This window comes from Eutrigla gurnardus, assembly GCF_963514095.1.
Source record: "Eutrigla gurnardus genome assembly, chromosome: 2".
In the NCBI taxonomy this organism is placed as follows: domain Eukaryota; kingdom Metazoa; phylum Chordata; class Actinopteri; order Perciformes; family Triglidae; genus Eutrigla; species Eutrigla gurnardus.
This window is the reverse complement of record NC_139916.1, coordinates 16,002,338-16,021,421: the sequence shown is the minus strand read 5'-3', so window position 1 is coordinate 16,021,421 and position 19,084 is coordinate 16,002,338. Positions and strand designations below refer to the sequence as shown.

The 19,084-nt window shown below is 40.2% G+C and overlaps 1 protein-coding gene across 1 annotated transcript; it reads left to right on the top strand.

Moving 5' to 3' along the window:
- Positions 1–985: 985 nt before the first annotated feature.
- vstm2lb (V-set and transmembrane domain containing 2 like b) lies at positions 986–19,017 on the top strand. The gene is given in 5 exon segments (XM_084032191.1): positions 986–1,251; positions 15,739–15,908; positions 17,392–17,436; positions 18,019–18,235; positions 18,238–19,017. Coding segments are annotated over 5 exon segments (612 nt in total). The 5' UTR covers positions 986–1,136; the 3' UTR covers positions 18,303–19,017.
- The last annotated feature ends 67 nt before the right edge of the window (positions 19,018–19,084 follow it).

The following is a 19,084-nucleotide window of genomic DNA, read 5'->3' as shown; positions in this document are numbered from 1 at the left end:
TGAAAATACTTCATTCATAAATATTGATTACGATCAGGATTGGATGTTGATGACATCACTCCCATTAGGGGATTGCAAACTCTGCATGCCAATAGACCCATTTCTCTGCAGACATTCTGACTTGCCAAAGCATGAAATCCATATACGGCTCCATTCCATTAAGTGTCCCAGTTGTGCATGCTACATACCAAATCCCCAGAACTGGCTCACCTAAAGGGAATGCAGCCATAATTAATGCAACTACTGCAACTGTGCTTTTCTTGTTTTGACAAGTTAAAATGTCTGCTGTGGAAAAGGGCTATGGTAGGCCCCATACTATTTTGTACTTCAGTAACAGGTCTATTTAAGGGAATAGTTTGATATTTTGTGAAATACGCTTATGTGGGGTCTTGCCAGGAGTTAGATGAGAAGATTGATAACGTCACCACGTACATTTGTACAGCCTGACAGTACAAGCAGCTAGTTATAGGCATGAAGACTTGAAGCCGAGACCAGGCCGAGGTCTGTCCAGATATACCAAAGTCTTCCTACCAGCATCCTAGCTCACTGATGTGTTTGTACACAAATCTGTACGTGTATTATGGCTGGTTATTTTTTTAACCAGAAGCAGTGACTTCCTGGAGTATCCACAGGTTGCCTAGCAACTGCTCCTGGTCAGAGGTGGGGGAAAGAAGCCTAGAATAACTGTTAACTCTGTTTCACTATGCAAAATACACACATGCAAAAACACACCAGAATAAAAAGCAAGGAAATTAAATATTTTTAATATATTGCACACATTGGGAAATTAGAAAATGATGAGTACTTAAATAAAAAAATATAATGCTCAGAGTAAACGTTACTTACCGGTATTCACATTTTAAAGGAAACGGTGGGACAACTCCACAGCTCTGTGAGATCCCTCCGCCTAATTGAGTCAGTGTAAACCGCTGCACCTGTGTCCTATCCCTCCGCCGCCGCTCCGCATATCACCTCCTCCCGCAAAGCCGAGCGGAGCAGCAGCTGCAGCTTCTCTCGCCTCCAGCTCCGAGCTTTATGTCTCTGACGGCTGCTCAGCGCCGGTGGGGATATTTGACCGATGCTCTTCGCCTACTGTGACACATTTCATACAACTGCTTGAAACACCGGCTGAAGCAATGGGAGCCTTTCGAGTGATAATACGGATTTTACAGTACGCGGGACTTTATATTCAACTTAACGCGGCTCTCACCGTCGGACACGGCGAGGTGGATAATCGCGTCTCTGGAAACGGTAAATTGTTATACATTTCTGTTGGTGGTGGCTTGACTGGAAGAAGAAGCTCATAATAATATCATATTCACTCAGTGAACATATGTTGTTTTCTTTTTAAGTGTATTCTTGTTTGGAAGTTACATCAATTATAGCAGACGTAGCCTACTGTAATTATATACTGTTTATTTTATCAAAGTGAAAGTGAAAAATTACTTTTAAGAAGTTAACTTTATAAGTTATTAAGAGCTGGGCACACTTATACCTCTCATTTCAAATTCAAATTGATGAAGAATTAGTTTCGACGTTTTTTATTGGACAAAATCAGGAAGCATAGAGTTCTGATGAAACCTTTTCCCTGGAGGTTGTTTCAGCCTGCATGTTAAGTAGGCTACTAGCTGCTGTCCAAAATGCCTTTCGGGTGTTGATGTGTTTAATTATTTCTGCACAAAAAATGACCAAAATACATGATAGCTATAATGACCTACATCTCAGTGCAAAGTAAATGCATTAATGATACAAAGTCAGAGGAAATAAAAGACATCTCCACTCTATAATAAGATTATATCAACTACACATGCATAACACATATTGGCTGTGTTTTTTTTTAAATGAATCATGACTGTTTAAGTGAGGATCTCCAGGATGGAGATTAAAATAGCCGTATTTAGCTGAATAAGCTTGAGGTTGTATGTTAAGCTTTGTGTTAGCTACACTGCTGACACTCTTTGTGGAAAATACAGTAAAAGTGAGGCTTTTTTTCTCATTACACAAAACTGTTTCTCCAAGGCCCATCTGTTCCTACTGTACACATTTAAATCACAACTGAAAGCCCCTGAACAGCTTCATTTATGTATTTATACCTTTCTGGCACAAATATTCATCTGAAGCTCCCACCATAATGGCCTAATAACAGCAATGATAAAATTTTTTCCGTCACGTTTCAGTAACAGTAAAGCATGCAATAAAAATCCATCCCAAAAACAGCTAGTGAATATTGTATACCAGATTGTTTCTGCCTTATACTGCAAGGTTACAGACATCTAGAAATCCTATCCCACAAATACTTTCTTATCATTTGGCACTTTATGTGAAATATACAAGTAAAATAGTGTGTTTGACATTAACAACAATAGTAATTCTGGTCAGTTTTTGAGAGGAGTTCTGCACTATAAATCCACACCAGACCGACAGTGCACATGTGTCTACTGTCCAATTTAACGTTATCGGATCCATTTATGGCAAGAAACTATACCACACAGGTTGGCTGAAGGTTTAGTCTGATGGTTATGAAATGTAAGGTGAACCATAAAAGCAAAGCAAAACAGCCAAGGTGCCTTCAGTGTTCTTGAGACAAATTACAGCTCCTGAATGCACCCAAAGGAGAGAGGCTAAGGATACTTGTTATTCTACTGCAGAACCAAAACCATGTCTTCTTATTCACAGCTTTGAAACAGAATCATTGGGTGAGTTTATTATTGGGGTTCGTACTTGGCCACATATTGCTTGTGTTGACTTGTGACTTTGATTTGTTTGCTATGGCTGGTCTATCAAGTGTTATTCACCACAGATACAATTACAAATAGTTTGTGAATACTGCCATAAGAAGAAAACAATACTTCAAATCTCGTTGTGGGTATTTTCTTAATTACTGGTGCCACAGTTTTATGCTACAAATATGTTTTTGTCTGGTAATAGTCATCAGACAGCTGCTGAAACAGCTGTATTATGGCTCTGTAAGTGCTTTCATTGTGAGTCAATACTGTTTTTTTTTTCAAGTATAGAATACTTTTTCTGTTTTCCTCAGTGTCAGCTCTTTTAAACATAATTGGCATTTTTACCTAGTAGCATTCCTACCTTTCTCCAGCCAATCAGGACATAGATTTACTGTTGTCTAATTCAATTGTGTGATAACCACTTCATCACAGTGTCTCACCAGTTGGTCCCTTGAGCCCTTTCTGCTTAGCAAGTTAGCTTTAGCTCAATGACTATAAATGAATGTTGTATGCAGCGTTCCAAATGGATTGACTGTCTTCGACAGGTCAGAAAATCAATTAGTAGCATCTCTCCCAAAGGGAATTAATTAAAATTGGCTTCCATCGTTGTGTTCTCTGGTATAAAGAAGAAAACTACTCAGGGTGTTGAGGCTTACGAATAATGAAAAACTTCAGGTTTTTAAAACTTGATCCAGAAAACAAAATCAAAACCCTTCTATTTTCACTTTTAGTGGAGTGGCAGCTCCAGTAGAAACAAGTGCTTTTGTAGTTAAGTAATCCTCAGGGGTTTTTTTTAAAGTCAAGCCCTTTGATAAATTGCCCAAGCAAAGGGGGGTTGAACCATCATTTAGAGCTGAGAGCTGCTGGGTGCACTGTTCTGGAGAGTGCTTGTTAGATTCAGCCCTGACTCATTGGTTGCAGATAAGTGTATCTGGCTGGGGCCTGGTCATTTTCAACTGAGGCCGACGTGTAGACTGAATCACCTGCATCTTTTGTGTGAAGTCAAATGACCATGTTACAGGGATCAGTGCCTTCAACTCACATGTGTCAGAGTCTCAGCAGGGAAGGCCGAGGAGGATGCCAGACCAAGTGGACGCGGAGATTCTCCTCCTTTTGTCATTGACGTCCAGACATCCTTGAATCAGAAATTTTAAAAATATATATATTGAAGCTTTCTGTGGACTGTACGATGCCTTATTTGTATGAAACTATGTGTACAAATGTATGTTTCATAGACTGATCATCGTACAACAAACACAACACTGTCTAAATGAAGTTGTTTTGAATGTTAGACGAGGTACAACAGAGATAAGAAGAAGAATAAAAGACATGGTTTTATCACAATTTCTGAACTCTTCATTTCAACTGCGAGACGGTGTCATTGGGCTTTGGCAGTGTTCATCTTGTTATCCATCCTGTGCGTACCACTTTCACAGTGAGGGGACGTGTACCAATTCATTAGGCTTCCAAAGTGTCTGGGATTCTCTGCCAGTCCTCTGCTTGGTGTCCTCTTAATGAGGATGGTCAGCCCTTGCAGTTTGCATTGGCTTTCAATTTAATGGAGCTCTGACTGTGCGAGGGTGGGGGGATTTGGGGGGGTGTGTGCAACAGATTGTACAGTCATGCTGTCACATTGGAGGGTGCTGGCCGTGGCTCTGTAGCAGAGAGCAGGAGAGTGAAAGGATGCTTGAAACAATGCTCAGAGGACACCAAGAACCTTTTAAAATGTCCCAACTTGAAGGGACAGCTGCTTCCTCTAGTGATGCAGTTTCAACCTAGTCTTGTTCATATATTGATGGGGACATGACCCCCTCAGTGGTGATTACGCAATAGCTAATAACAGCAGGATCAGCTCTTGAAATACCTTCTGAACCACCTGAGAGAGACCTACCAAGATGTAGTTTTGAGTGGACTGTTTTCTTCTCTGGCAGAGATGGTCGGCTCTGCTCAGTGGTACATGCAGTGATAGTACATTTTAATCCAGAGGCTGGAGAATAAACTGTACAGGACATGATGAGTGATGAGGTCCTGGTTGTATAAACGCACTTCAACTCACTTTAATTAAAAGATGTACTCCATGTCATTACATTACTCCAACCAAGGTGAAACTGCTTCAGCTGCGATCAACTGTTACGTCTTGTGAAAACATGCATGCCATCACTTACTTATGTACTCGAACAGAACACAATGTTGTCTTTAATCCCCGGAGAGTCCAGATGAAGTACAGTGTGAATCCTCGAAAATGGCTCAGTATGTGCTGTCAATAATACATGCTACTTCGTGTTGCCAGACACTAGGAGGAAATGCAAAAAGAGCCTCTGAGTCTTGTGTCCCAAGGGCTATAAAAAAAACAGGCCGACAGCTGCTTGCTTGATTACATGCTCCATTCGTATTTCATTGTTTTACCTTCCACCTTGAATCAAGGCCGAAGGTCTTGCAGAAAGCGATTATTTCCCCAAGGAGACTTCTGTCTGTTTGCACCATCGCTGTTTCTGAAGCATTATTGACTTTTTGACAAATTCCCCAGGCTGCTTATTTTTGTTTATCACTTATTATGTTATTATGTTTTTTTCCACGTTTGGTTATCAGTTACCACTTGTAGTCTAACTACTTTAAGCTATGACTACCTGCTCTACAGAAATCTCTTGGCACAGGGAGTCAAGGTGAAACTAGCATGCACTATTTTATTTGTCCTAACCTGTAAGTGGAATTAATAAGAATAAAATGTCTTAATATAGCTGACTTTATCTACCTGCCTTATTTGTCTTGGGTGAAAACTAAAGTCTTTAGTACAAAGTACTAGCCCCTGAAGGTTTTTCACTAACAAAGTAATTTGAAAAATATATTACGTATTACACTTGACCATCTGCATGCAGGATTACAGCTTTTTAAGATCAAGATAAATAACTGAAGCAGGTCGCATTATTACAGGAGCTTCTATTATTTCATCTATCATTCCCTTGGGACCTCCTTGATTATTAAAACCATTCATCAAGTTCGAGAAATGTCCCTTTCCACTGGGATTCTGTTCACAGACTATTTACATTCACCTTGGTGATATTAAACTGGATTTTTATGTCTTGATATTTACTGTGGATGATTTATTCTTGATGAGTCATTTCTGCCTTTCAGTGCCCTACGGATGTGAATCAAATGGAAGAATTGAGTTAATGACCCTTATTTTATTCGCTATCCCTGTAAGATAGCAGCTTTTCCGGGGATAAATGTTTGCACTTAACCTGGAGTGGGTTTTCTGCGATACCTCCAACTGCCAGATCTTCATTCCAAATGCCTCTGTTTGTCTTATCCCAACCCTCATTTTACATAACTGTTACATAGGTTATTATGTAATGGTTTTTACTACTCCGGAACAGTTGGGCTCAAATTGGGCGACTGTGGCTGAGAGGTGCTTCTAATCAGAAGATTGGCGGTTCAATTCCCGGCTCCTGCACTCCACATGCCAAAGTGTCCTTGGGCAAGATACTGAATCCCAAATTGTCCCCGAAGGCTGTGCTTGAATGCGTGGGAAGTTATATTAGACTAGATCCTGATGGGCGGGCGGCTCCTCTGCCATCAGTGTATGAATGTGTGTTAATGGGTGAATGTAGACATGTAGTGAAAGTGCCTTGAGTGGTCGAAAAGACTAGAAAATCACTAAATAAATGCAGCTCCATTTACCATTGGGCTGTATGTGGCTGTATGTAGCCAGTTTGACACTCTTCGACTTGTGGAATGCTGTCCTTAGATGCTGACTTCAACCCCACCCATGCTTATTTCCTGTCCTGTTGCCTCACCATACAAGTACATTTTTCACCCGTGGAATCATTTCTGACAAACGTCACCGTATGGCAGTTGTGTTTTGCACAGTGCATTTTAGGAACATCCTAAACAGCTGTCACACATTTTGGGTCAAGTGTGGCCTTCACTATGATTTGCTGACTCCCCATCCTGCATGTCTTTGGACTGTTGGAGGAAGCCAGATTACTTCCCGCTATTACGGGGAGAACACGCAAACTCCACGAACCCAAACTGAGACTAGAATCCTGCAAACCACCGTGCAGTCCTTGAGTCCTGTTTGCAACTAGGAATGATCGGACTTGAAAGTGATGAGGGACAGATTAACACACTATTGTTTTCTACATGTGATGTGTTCAAAATAAGAAAAACCTATAGAGTAACATAAACCTTGTCCTGTAATGATTTAGAAAAGAAAGAAGAAGAAAAATAAGCCCTATGCAATTTAGCCATCCTCAAACAGCTCAAGCTCACTCCAAAGCTGTCAGGGAGAGAGAGACAGAGAGAGAGAGAGACAGAGACAGAGAGAGAGAGAGGCTCAATGGATTGACCTCACATTGGCACTCAAGCTGGATTTATCTGTCTGATTTTGCCTCGGTCCTGAAGTGAGAGTGGTCTCTTTTAGGCTGCAGCAGCATATGATCATTTGTTTATATATTTATGTCCTCCAACACATTGCTTTCTTTCATTACTTTTCTCCTCCTTTTCATTTTTAATGAGTTTTTGGTGGATAGCAAGCAGACGCCACTGTGTTCTCATTACCTGACTTCTGTTACTCTCTGAGCACTATAGAAATGTAAAAATACATGTACTGTACTTGCATCTTGACACAGGGGTCCCCTGCCTCTACTTGAAGACAGTTCTGACAGTGCTGCCTTTATGAAAATCTATACTTAGAAAAGGCCAAGCCAAACAAACCATTACTGTGGCATTATAAATGAGATAACTCAGCGTGCTTGAGAATTCCCTGGTCGTCACTATTCACATCGGAGATGCAAGTTTTCTACTCTTTTCTCTGCTGTCAAAATGTTCCGTTGGTGTCAGATTTTATGTTGATTTAGCAATCAAGCAACCAAGGTTATGGCATTGATTTCTGGCGACGCTACTGTGATTAAAGTCAGGAAACAGTGAGAGCGGGCTTGTCGGGGCCTGGCCTCGGCAAAGCACTCGCTGGGAGACAGTCTGTTTGTCAACAAGTTGTGTTTCACAGCCGGGGTGACGTGGGCGTCTGCGTGGCAAACTGAAAGGCAATTTGACAACTGTCAGATCGATAAAGTGTAGAGGAGGAGGAGAGAGGACAAGAGAGACAGGATGGTGAGGCATTAGTTCGGGCACAGCATGACTTACTAGTCTTTATGATTTAGGATATAAGTACAGAACTTGGAGTGTATACTGGAATGACTAGATATTTTTAGGGATTTTACAATTAGGGCTGGACAGTTCATTATTATTGCTTATTAATAATTGCTTATCACTTTTGTGATGACCAAAATGTCAGATTTTGTCTCTCTGTCTTCCTCCTCTCCCTTTCACCTGATTATCTCCGCCCCACCTTTCTACGCACCTGTTCTCACTTCCCTCATCAGCCCTGCAGCGACCTGACCTTCCCCTCCCACTCTCCCACCTGTTTCCACTTCTGCTCATCAGGCCTGCAGTACATATACCAGCCCCTTTCCCCAGTCAGTTGTCAGAATATCACAGGGGCAGAGAGACACGCTGGGACATTTTTTTTTTTTTTTTTTTTTTTGCATGTGACTAAGGCTTTTTGTTGCGGTGTGCCATGGTGTTTAGGAATCCCAATGATATGACTTTCAATACGGTCATAAATACTGACGCTGGGCTTTCTATGAGGCTGTTGATGTGATGTGTTGTAGTGAATACATTGGGCCATCTCTACAGTGTAACAGGCAGTTGAGCTCAACAAATACAAATGTATCCCAAATGCAATGCGCTCTGCTTGGTAGTGCATCTAGCACCACAAAGCCTTTGTGTATGTGCTCTCAGCTGTGATGTCTTCACAGCTCAATTGGTTAAAATAAATAGATCGACTTGGATAACTGGTCAAAAATGTCCTTTTTAACTGTTGTCATCCTTACTTTGTAGTCACATGAATTATTCAACTGCCACTACCATCTGCTCCGTTCAGCCCGCTGATGTGTCGTTATCCACGGTCAACGCTGTGTGTGGTCAGGAGACGGGGAGAAGGAATAATACACTTTTCGTGACTTTGTGATGATAGTGCCACTTTATGGAACACTTTAAATGGTGGAAATGACTGTCTCAGATGAAAGTTAATTTTCACATTTTAGGTGTCAAAGTTCACATCCACGTGTCAAATTTAGCTTACAGGTGCATCTCGTTAACTCCAGGCATCAGTTGGCAAACACATTTACAACATGGTGGGTGGCAGTGAGTTTTTCAACGGTACCTCCTTGCAACAGTGAGAGGGTACTCTGGTCGTCACACAGTTTCTTCTGTTTTAAAAAGCAAAAACAGTGATGCAAATTGTAGACGGGACATTTAATTCTCAATATGTCAATAAGGTCCATAAAAAAAATACTTAGTGAAGAGAGAAATTGAAGGGAGCGTATTCCATTCATGAGTATAGACCAACAGGTTATAGTGTCATTGTAGATTGATATATCGGGATGTACATAGGTTGCAGTGGAATAGTCAAAAAATTAGGTCTTAACTCCTATTTCTTGACCTCTGGAGAAAACATCACGGGGTTAAGGAAAGGCAATAGGAGAACTCAAAAGGATTTAAGAAAAGACGGCCGCGGTGCTCAGAGAATCCGACCGGACTTTCAATAAGCTACGTCATTATAATGACCGCTGATGATTGACAGCTGATGATCGGCACCGGCGATTGACGTGATTTTGATTATTTTGTGTGTGTATGTTTAATATCCTTCATGTGGACCTTTGCATTTACCAGCTTGGTGAAAATGTCACGAGAGCTTTTATTTGTAATTGGATTTGCATTGATGGATCAGCAACAGCTGTTCCTGAGGTTTCGAGGATGTGCTTGTTTTGATAAAACGGGACTCACAATTTACCATTACCCAACATGACATATTCAAATATCTTATTCTGTGCAATCAACAGTCCCAAATCCCAAGTATTCAATTTGCAATTATATGAAGGAAAAGTCTCTTATTTGAGAAGCCAAAAACTGAATGTTTGGCATCTCTGCTCAAAAATCGACTAAAAGAATTAATTTATGGATTACAAATTGATTTGATCAATCAACTAAGCGAGTTATGAATAATAATTCAGCCCCACTGTCACCACAAGATTAAAAAAAATAAATAAAGCTAAGTCGGACTCGTATCATTCAGCATAGTAGCCTGATAATAAAATGAGGAACATTTAAACATATTGTCGTGTTAACTCACTTTATGATCTCATGTGACTACTATTAACATTCATCATCCTGTTGGATGTGTACTCTGTGGCTTATGCTCATGGCTAATTCAATTTGTGCATGTAAACAAATCGTCAACAATCACAATCCCTAAAAACCTAGACCAACACTAACAATTCGAGTGTATATGCAGTTTGCCATCTAAAGCTGGTATTGAGTCTGTTTGTCCTTCACTGGAAACAAATCAGTGCACAAAAAAACAAAACACCACTCCATGCGACGTGCATTTTAAATCAGCACAGCTCCATTTACATCCACTGTATGCGGCTTACAAGCTACAGGGCACCACATACAGTGAGACACGCACAGGGTAGGTCTCCCGGGATGCTGAACAGCTGCCAGAGCCGGTGGGCAAGGCTCCAAGAAATGAAGTGAGCTGCTCTGAGTGTTGGAAGCATCTCTTTATGCCACACACCAGAGAGCCAACAGACACAGATTGCCCACTCAGCGAGAGAGCCACAGAGAGTAGGAGGAAAATGTGGAGGAGAAGTGATTTAAAGGAGGGAAGAAGGTGAGAGCACAGAAGTAGAAAGAACCTCTAATTGGCAGAAAGTGAGAATGAAAGGGCAATAGAAAAGGGAGAGAGAAGAGTAGTAGTCTTCACAACGAAAGGGGGAGATTTGTGGTAGATTTGTGGGAGATGTTACTGAGCCGGAGAGAGAAAAAAGCTGAGAAAGGATTTAAAGTAGAAAGAAAGTGTGGACAATTGAGAAAAATCTTGCGTTTGCAGAATTTAGTTCTTATTGGTTGGATAGGAAAATAGGCAGGAATTACCTTGTCGGTGTAAGCCTGTTCGTCTGTAGCTTTGGACTCCCAAGTGTATTTGACTCCCCGTGCAGATCTCTCCTTGACTTGACTTTGACTTCACACACTGTAGTTTCAATTGACTGTGGAGACTCAGCTTGATTCTTCACCTGTTTTCCTGCATACTGTGGTTGTAAGTTGTAGAAAATTACTGTTTGTGGTATTCAAAAAGCAATCTGCAAACAATTGCAGTAATCTTAGTCTTTGTAAATGTAACCTAATGAAGCCAGCACATATGCAGATTACTGTGATGACCAGGTGGCAACTTCTGGTTCTGAAAAGTGAAGCCAAATTTGAACTGCCTTAAACTTGCATTTTCTCAGGGCGACTCCTCTGGTTGCAAAAAGAAGTCTGATTGCATGGAAGTTTGTGAGAAAATGACTCTACATCTCACATGATTTAATGATTTAGTAAACATGAGTTTGTAGGCTCAATCGCTTGTTTTATTAAGTCTTATTACAGCATGATGTCCATTTTGTAAATTATGATCCCATTTAGAGTCAAATAGAAGAAAAAGCTACTGTCGCTACCATGCTACCATGGAACCAATGCAATTAGCTTCTGACATAAACACTTTATTTATGGAAACTAACTTTGTCAACAGCTTTGCCCCAGAAGCCAAATCGAACCAAATGCAATAAGGTTGCCGCTCTGCCGTTTGTGTTTTTCAGATCCACCTGTCGCTCCTCTGCAGTCCAAATATGGTCACTTCTGTTTTGCTGGTTACAGTCACTCGAAGCTTCAAAACTGTAGTCTACAAACCAAGTACACATAAAGTACAGCGGGCGCTGTCGACCTCTGTCTCAGTCATTAGTCTAGAACTAAAAATGTATTGAAAAAACAGATATCATTTTCATCATCGAAATGTTGCGCTTCAATCCATATTTTTTATGGCGTAACCTTTAAAAAACAATATTTCCCACACGCCATTCAAAGCGTTATTCCAAAACCACAATAGAAGCTTTGAATGTTAAAAAACTGATATCCGGAGTAGCCCTAATGGCTCGGTCCGAACCACTTTACTTGTTTCTCATTTAGCCAACAGTCTATTGATAATGGAATTATAACAGAAGTAATAATAATTATGATTTATTGATATAGCACCTTTCAAGAGTAGACGTTACAAAGTCAAAATAGCAAGTAAAATTTTTTAATTCATACATCAAGTTAAAACACAGCAGACACCAAACAAAATGTCAGTCCCCTTTTGTCTTGAGCCTGGATCACCTAACAAACCCTGATGTCTCTCACCTCAGCCTCCTGCTGCTGATGCAGTAGCTGAGTACTAGGCTCTGGTTTGATGGGAAACCAGTCAAATCAAAACTGGAGCAACATGGGAGCTTTTGGGAAACTTGGTCAAAAGCTTGGCATCAAAATTTGGAATTCTTATTATGTCTTTCATTATGTTTGTGCTCACTTGTTTTTGTGTCTGTTACTGTGTCCCACACAGAGCTCCCTGTCTGTGGCAACAACGTGACAGATGCTGCAGTCTGCTCTGCTGCTAGCTGTTGATACTGTATCTTGAGGACCCCAAAGAAAAGTGCCGGGCTCTGCATCGAGTACTAAGAAAACTCAGATGACTGAAATGCCACCCTCTGTTGTTTTTCTCATATGCACAGTGAAGTTCTATGCTATTTCTAGGCTTCAGCTCTGGCACCATATGTTCAAAACACACTGCTACAAGGCATTGTGATCGTTTTGTCACACTGTCTGTGCTTTTCATCACGCAGCTGAGAGAGGAAGTGTTGAATAATAAGATGTATAGAGGAAGAAGAGAATAGAACTGAATATAGAGGCGAAAGATTGTTTTCACTCATACACCACTTCAAACACGATTACAAAGGGCTTTTTTCAAACAAAGTTAATACTGTTATAGAAAGATGAAACACTGCAGAAATCTAATCAGACGTTAAATCTGCATTTTACCTCAAGTTTGCCCCCTTCGGGAGATTTTTTTTAATTTCATTCTTTGTTGTGTCAGAGTGGAAGGAATCTGTGGCTATAGATCGAGAGACATTTATCTTTTCTGTCTCTGCTTATTAATTTAGCCCTACTAAATATTCAAGAAATAATTGGCTGCTTAACAAGTGCAAGATATGGTTAGGAGCTGTTTCTAAAGTAACTGCTATCTTCTACCTTTTTTTTTTTTTTTTTATAAAAAAGAAAAAGTTACATTACAGTTTAATTTCTGATTCCTTTAAATTTCGACTCATCATTAGAGCTTTCCCTCAGATGCTATTTCTGTATCTCTGACGTGTTCGGTTCAGATCATCCCAGAAGATGTTTCTGCCATCAGGAAAGGCATGCATCATCAGATGAAAGTGAATCATTACTCCAGCTGTGATTACAGTCTACGGTGGCATCGAAGGAACAGTTAGCGCCACAGGAAATTATCCCAGAAAATGTATCCCGCTGTGCAGCAGAATGACAAGACACTACACAGAGCTGCACAGAAATCAAGGGTCTTGCAGGAAAAACATTTCTGCTTCATTATCTATGTTGTTATTTTTGTTGTTTCATAGATAGTCAGTTAATAATTAAAACAGTGTGATATTTATAAAATGCCTATTGGTTTCACCTATGGCATTTGATTTCACACTACAGGAGAAGAAATCCTAGTAAAAAGTATATCTATGCGCTCAGTTAATAAAACTTGATTTAATTAAGTTATTCCATATTTTATCTTCCGCACTGTACTGTGAAAGGCCGTCTTTGTCACTTTATTTTTGCATATCTTGCATATAACAAAAAATTGAAAGATATCTTGTAATTTTAGGACAATTGAATACAATTTTTTTGTGTTTCATTCTCATTGCTTTTTAACAAAGTGCAGTACACTGTACCATTACTCATTTTTTTTTTGTCATTAAAAATCAAAATCGTATTCTAATACAGCCCAAACAATAATAGTTTTTGAGGCTGATATCGATATTTTGATTGACGGATTGCAATATTATACACGCACACAGCCTGGAGAGGTAGAGGGAGTTAGACTGAAATGTACTATCTTGCCTATTATTTTCCAGTCAGGAGGATTCACATTATAGAGGAGACCCGGAGAGAAAATTAAAAGAATAACTTAAATGTTTTTATAACTGTCGCGCTGTCTGCTCATACACAACGGACCTTCATGTTGCCATGACAAAATGCATGTAGGAGGATTATAATGTTACATATGGAGAAATGTTGTTTTATCTCTCAGCTGAAGAAGGAAACATATACACATGTATATTAATGTATTTCAATAGAGGACCCTGTGTTGGTATGACTTCTGTGAATATAGCTGCAGCTTTCAGCAGAGCCAACACTGGGGAACATTAACTGAAGTACATGCCGTGTATAGTGAACAAGATTCATTGCATGCTGCTCTGTCATACGTTTCCATACTTTCCTTTACAAACAGTCACTTTAAATTTAGTCACTCTGCTGAACAGCTCCTCTTTCTGCATTCCCTATCACTTTTCCTCACTTTTGCATCCACCATTCTTTGCTCTTTCTTCTCAACACTCAGCGGTTCCCCTTTGCCCTTGTCCTTCTTTTCTTTTTTCCCCCTCGCTTTTCTCTTCCTCTCCCTTCCTTGGCCCCCAGTATAGCTCCATCTCTCCATTATGTGTCCACCTGACAAATGAGGCCACTGCCTGGCCGCGAGCAGCGGTGCATCAAGGGCACGGCAATTACAGATATAGCGTCCAAAGTTCCTCAGTCCTTGTGCCTCTCTGTGAGAGCATTATTCTGTAGATGAGAGGTAGAATATCACCTAGAACAGACGACTGTTTATTCTTATCAGACTTCATGCATTAAACTTTCACTCATGACTCGATCTCACATTTCAAATCTCCAGAGCAAATAATGTGTCTGAGGTTTAATTCCTGCTCAACTTCTTTCTACAATACTTTGTCACACTGATTTTTATTGTTGATGGCAAACATTTACATCGTCACAGTTGCAATAGTCAACATTTTTTCTTAAAAAATGTATTCATTATCTCAGAAGACCATATTTCAGTTTAATAACTTAGTTCAGGGTTCTGCAGTTATTCCTGTAATATTTCTGAAATATTCTTATATAAAATCAATGCAATGAGTGGGACTGAGAGAGAGAATGTAAGGGACAAATGAGTGAGACGAGGAGGAAGTGTGTAACACATAAGGCTGTGAACATAAGGCCCTGTGTGTGTGTGTGTGTGTGTGTGTGTGTGTGTGTGTGTGTGTGTGTGTGTGTGTGTGTGTGTGTGTGTAACCATCCTTTGCTGCTGTGCTGTGGTCAAGTTACTTTTCACATCATAGGGAATAGTTTAAGAGCCCTCCAAGCTGTTCATACCTCATCCATTATTTCTCCTTGTTTTGGGGATATTAGGGTTAACATTGAATGTTTATTTTTAGAAAACTGACTGTGTGTATGAGAGAGAAAGATGCATTTAAGTCAGTCTCCATTATCTTTGAGCATCCATGAACGAGAAGGAATACAAAGTGCCCCCCCACTGATATACTGCATGCTCATGATATGAGATGTGAGCAGTCTTACTTTATATTATTGACCATTACAGGAAGCCACATAGGAAGAAAATGATGTTCTCTGTGTAGGTGGTAACAGTATGTGCGTGGGATTGGTGCACTGTTTATCTGGGGCTGCTGTACCATCGAAGTTCTTGACATCACATTAACACTTGCTAAAGTATCTGGAGAAACGGCGAGAGTGAAAAGTGCAGAACTGTACATATGTGTTTATGCATTATGGATCATACCCCAAAATGGCAACTGATAAGCAAAGCTTTCATCTAACAATTAGCACTGGTTTGTTGAGTCTATGCCTTCTCTCCCTGAAGTTCTCATAGCTAAATTTAGGCCCACTTAGCCTCCGAAACCTTGCACGGGTGTGTTACAGTGTTTCTCTTGCTGAAGTGTGATGCAGCAGCATCGAAAGTGAAACGTTTTCACTGAGCTCCGAATAGAAATCTAAACCTTTGCCCTTTTTTTATATCTTGCAGCTCTCTTTACGGAGGTGCCACACGACATGAGAGCGCAGAGCGGTGAGGATGTAGAGATGGCTTGTTCCTTCCGAGGGGCGGGCTCTCCCTCCTACTCTCTGGAGATCCAGTGGTGGTACATCAAGGACCTCAGAGACTGGCAAGAGAAGCCTGCTGAGATCACTAATAATGTGAGGGAGAAACTTCTCATCCAGTGGGTACTTCTGCAGTTGCCAGGGGGCAGGTGGAAAACTCAGCTAATTAACTCAACTAAACTTAAAAATAGAAATTGAGATTTTATTATTAAAATCTGCATATTTGCGTTGGTTTGAACACCCCTTAAGGAGGAAATAAACAGTCAAATAGAATTGCAAATTGGTTTGATCTGATCTTTAGTACATTTAGACAAAAAAAACAGTAACACGTTTATATCAAGTTATAGAGTTAGCAAATCATATTGAATAAAGGGTTGAAAAAGTTGTATATTTGATGATAATAATAATTAAGATAATGTATCATGTTAAACTACATGCAGCATTCATAATATCATTATGGATGGTGCTGATGAAGGGGTACTTGAGCTCACTAAAGGGCTGTGGGGATACGACAGACTCGCTGTATTAGTGTGTGTGTATATTGTATAATATAATATTGTCTATATATCATTTTACATAACATGTAATGGTAATAGATGTAATAAACAAAAGCCGTAAAAACAGCTCCCTCATCTCGCATCTCCCAGGCTTCCTGTCACATGTGAATAGCTAACTCATTCTTTGGGTGTTCTCCATGTTTTAAAAGAATCTAGTTCATTTTATCCAAGGAAACAGCATGTGTGGTTCCCAGTAAAAAGGATAATATAAAACCAAATGGTACTCATTTCCTATATCATTTAGATGCGTATGGTAAGTGCTTGCAAACAGCCTATCCTAACATAATCTGTGACATCTATTTTCTCATACGTGAGGGCTTTTGCTTTCTTTCCTTTTTTTACCTGCTCAGTAGAGTTACAAAGTCCATTTGCAGTTATAGTTTTGCCATTTTGCACTTCAATTTATTCGGACAGAACTGCTCGGACTGAACCTAAAGCTCCTTCTATATCGGACGAAGGGAAATTCAATATTAGCCACAGCAGAAACCCTCCAGCAAGGAAACGAAGGGATAATTGCTGATTAGCATTTGCCAGCACTGGGGGAACAGGTTGACTCTCTCCCATCACGGAGGAACTCAGGCTCCCCTGTTGTGCCTCCAGACACTATAATTGACACTGAGAAAGAAATAGATTTTTGAAAATCTCATGCATAATTCATACCTATGCCCAAAAGAATACCTCTGTGCCTCCACACACACACACACACACACACACACACACACACACACACACACACACACACACACACACACACACACAGGCTTGCATGCTCATACACATACACACATCTAAACATGCACGTATAAGCATGCATACCCACGCACACAAATGTGCGCCCCACCACCAGAGAAAATGGCAAATACAAGGAAACGAAAAGCCTGCTGGAAACATCAAACCTGTTTGTCCCCTGCAATGTTTCGCTGTCATGAAATGAGTCATTTTCAGTAGCATGAGATCTTTCTAGAAATGTGCATTCTCAATCAGCCTTCTGTTCCTAATCCATAATCCATATTTCTGTGCAGGTTGTACCCCTGGAGCGAACTTCCAATGATGCCACCAAAATTAGTGTGAGTTTGATCGCGCACCATCAACAGGAACAAAACAAAGATAATATCATTGAACATTTTTAGCACATTTTATAATGAATATGATCGACATCCAAGGGGTTTGCAAAATATTTTTATATCATGCATTCTTGGATAAATGTTTCAGCAACTCTTCATAAATTGGTTGTTTACCATATATCTTTAAATAGAAGGAGATTGGATTTTAAGCATCAAGTTTCTAGGACCACTTTAAAACAAATGTGTGTTTCTGTTTGCGGCGTCAAACTTTGGAATTCTCAACAGAAGGATTTAAAGCATTAAAAATATATATAACCGACAAATTAGTCCATATGCATATGAAAGTTAAAGTATTTTGAACTTTTTTTTCATGCAGTTGGAATTAAGGGTGTAGGTGAAGGTGTAGGTTAATGGAAATGGCAGACCATCTAAGAATGTTGTGTTCAAGTTAGGGGCAGACTGCTCTTTTCAAGTATGTAAAGCATTAATTTGACATATGTGTTGTGGACTTGTGTGTCAACTTTATATCGTAATGTGCATTTTTATGAAATGAAATAGGAATACATCATCCTTTGTCCCCATTAGGTGGTAAAAGTGGCCGGCAGCAACATCTCCCACAAGCTCCGTCTCTCCAGCGTCAAGCCGTCGGACGAGGGCACGTATGAGTGTCGCGTCATCGACTTCAGCGGCGCCGTGGCACAGCAACACCGCGTCCACGCCTTCCTCCGGGTGGAGCCGGCGAAGAGTCGGAGCCCAGACGATGTCAAGTTGCAGGAGCCAGGTCAGCGGTCACAGGGGGACCACCTGCACCCCCAGCACCAGACACAGGGCAGGGCCCTGAAGAGGAGATCGGCTGGCAGCACCACTGACTGTAATGAGAGCTGTGTGCTTTAGAGTGGGCGGCGTGCCGGTCTGTCTGCATGTTCATGGCTTAAAGAGGGATTGTCATCATCAATACACACCACAGAGTCGAGGCCTCAGGCATACCTGGACCCTTTGTGTTTGTCTTTAATATTGCTGTGACGATGCCAATGAAGGGCACAATTTTATTCACTGCGTTTTTTTGCATTGTTATTTGTGCTTTTTCCCGATTGTGTTTTATGTGAATGTGAGAGTGAGTCTATAATTTTGTCTGAGCAAGACTCAAATGGTTCAATGGCAGAGCACCAGTAACTTCTCACAAAAGTAACACAGCAGTGGAGGGTTACAATTATGATGGAAATCATGAATAATTAATAGGAGACAGAGACACGGAACACACCATCTCCTTTGCAACGTGCCAGTTTTGCTGTGTTTTACCAAACCATGTGCCGATAGCTGCAGTATTTCAATGTTTTCTCTGAAATAAAGAACTAATTAAGCTTTTTCAATTTTCCTGAGAACTCAAAGTGCATTGATTTAATTTAAGTAATGTTTGTTTAAACAATATCTGTATTCCAAATGACCACTGCAGTGTTTGTAACGATAAAAATGTATACATCACAACAAAATAATATATTTGTTCTTATGTATATTCACGCTTGTGAATATATAATGTAGACTTTTACTGTTATCATTAAGTTTACTTAAACAACTCAAGAAACTCAACTAGTACGTTGATCATTCAAACTTTTGTTATCATTTTCTCAACCACAATATAACTTTTTATCAT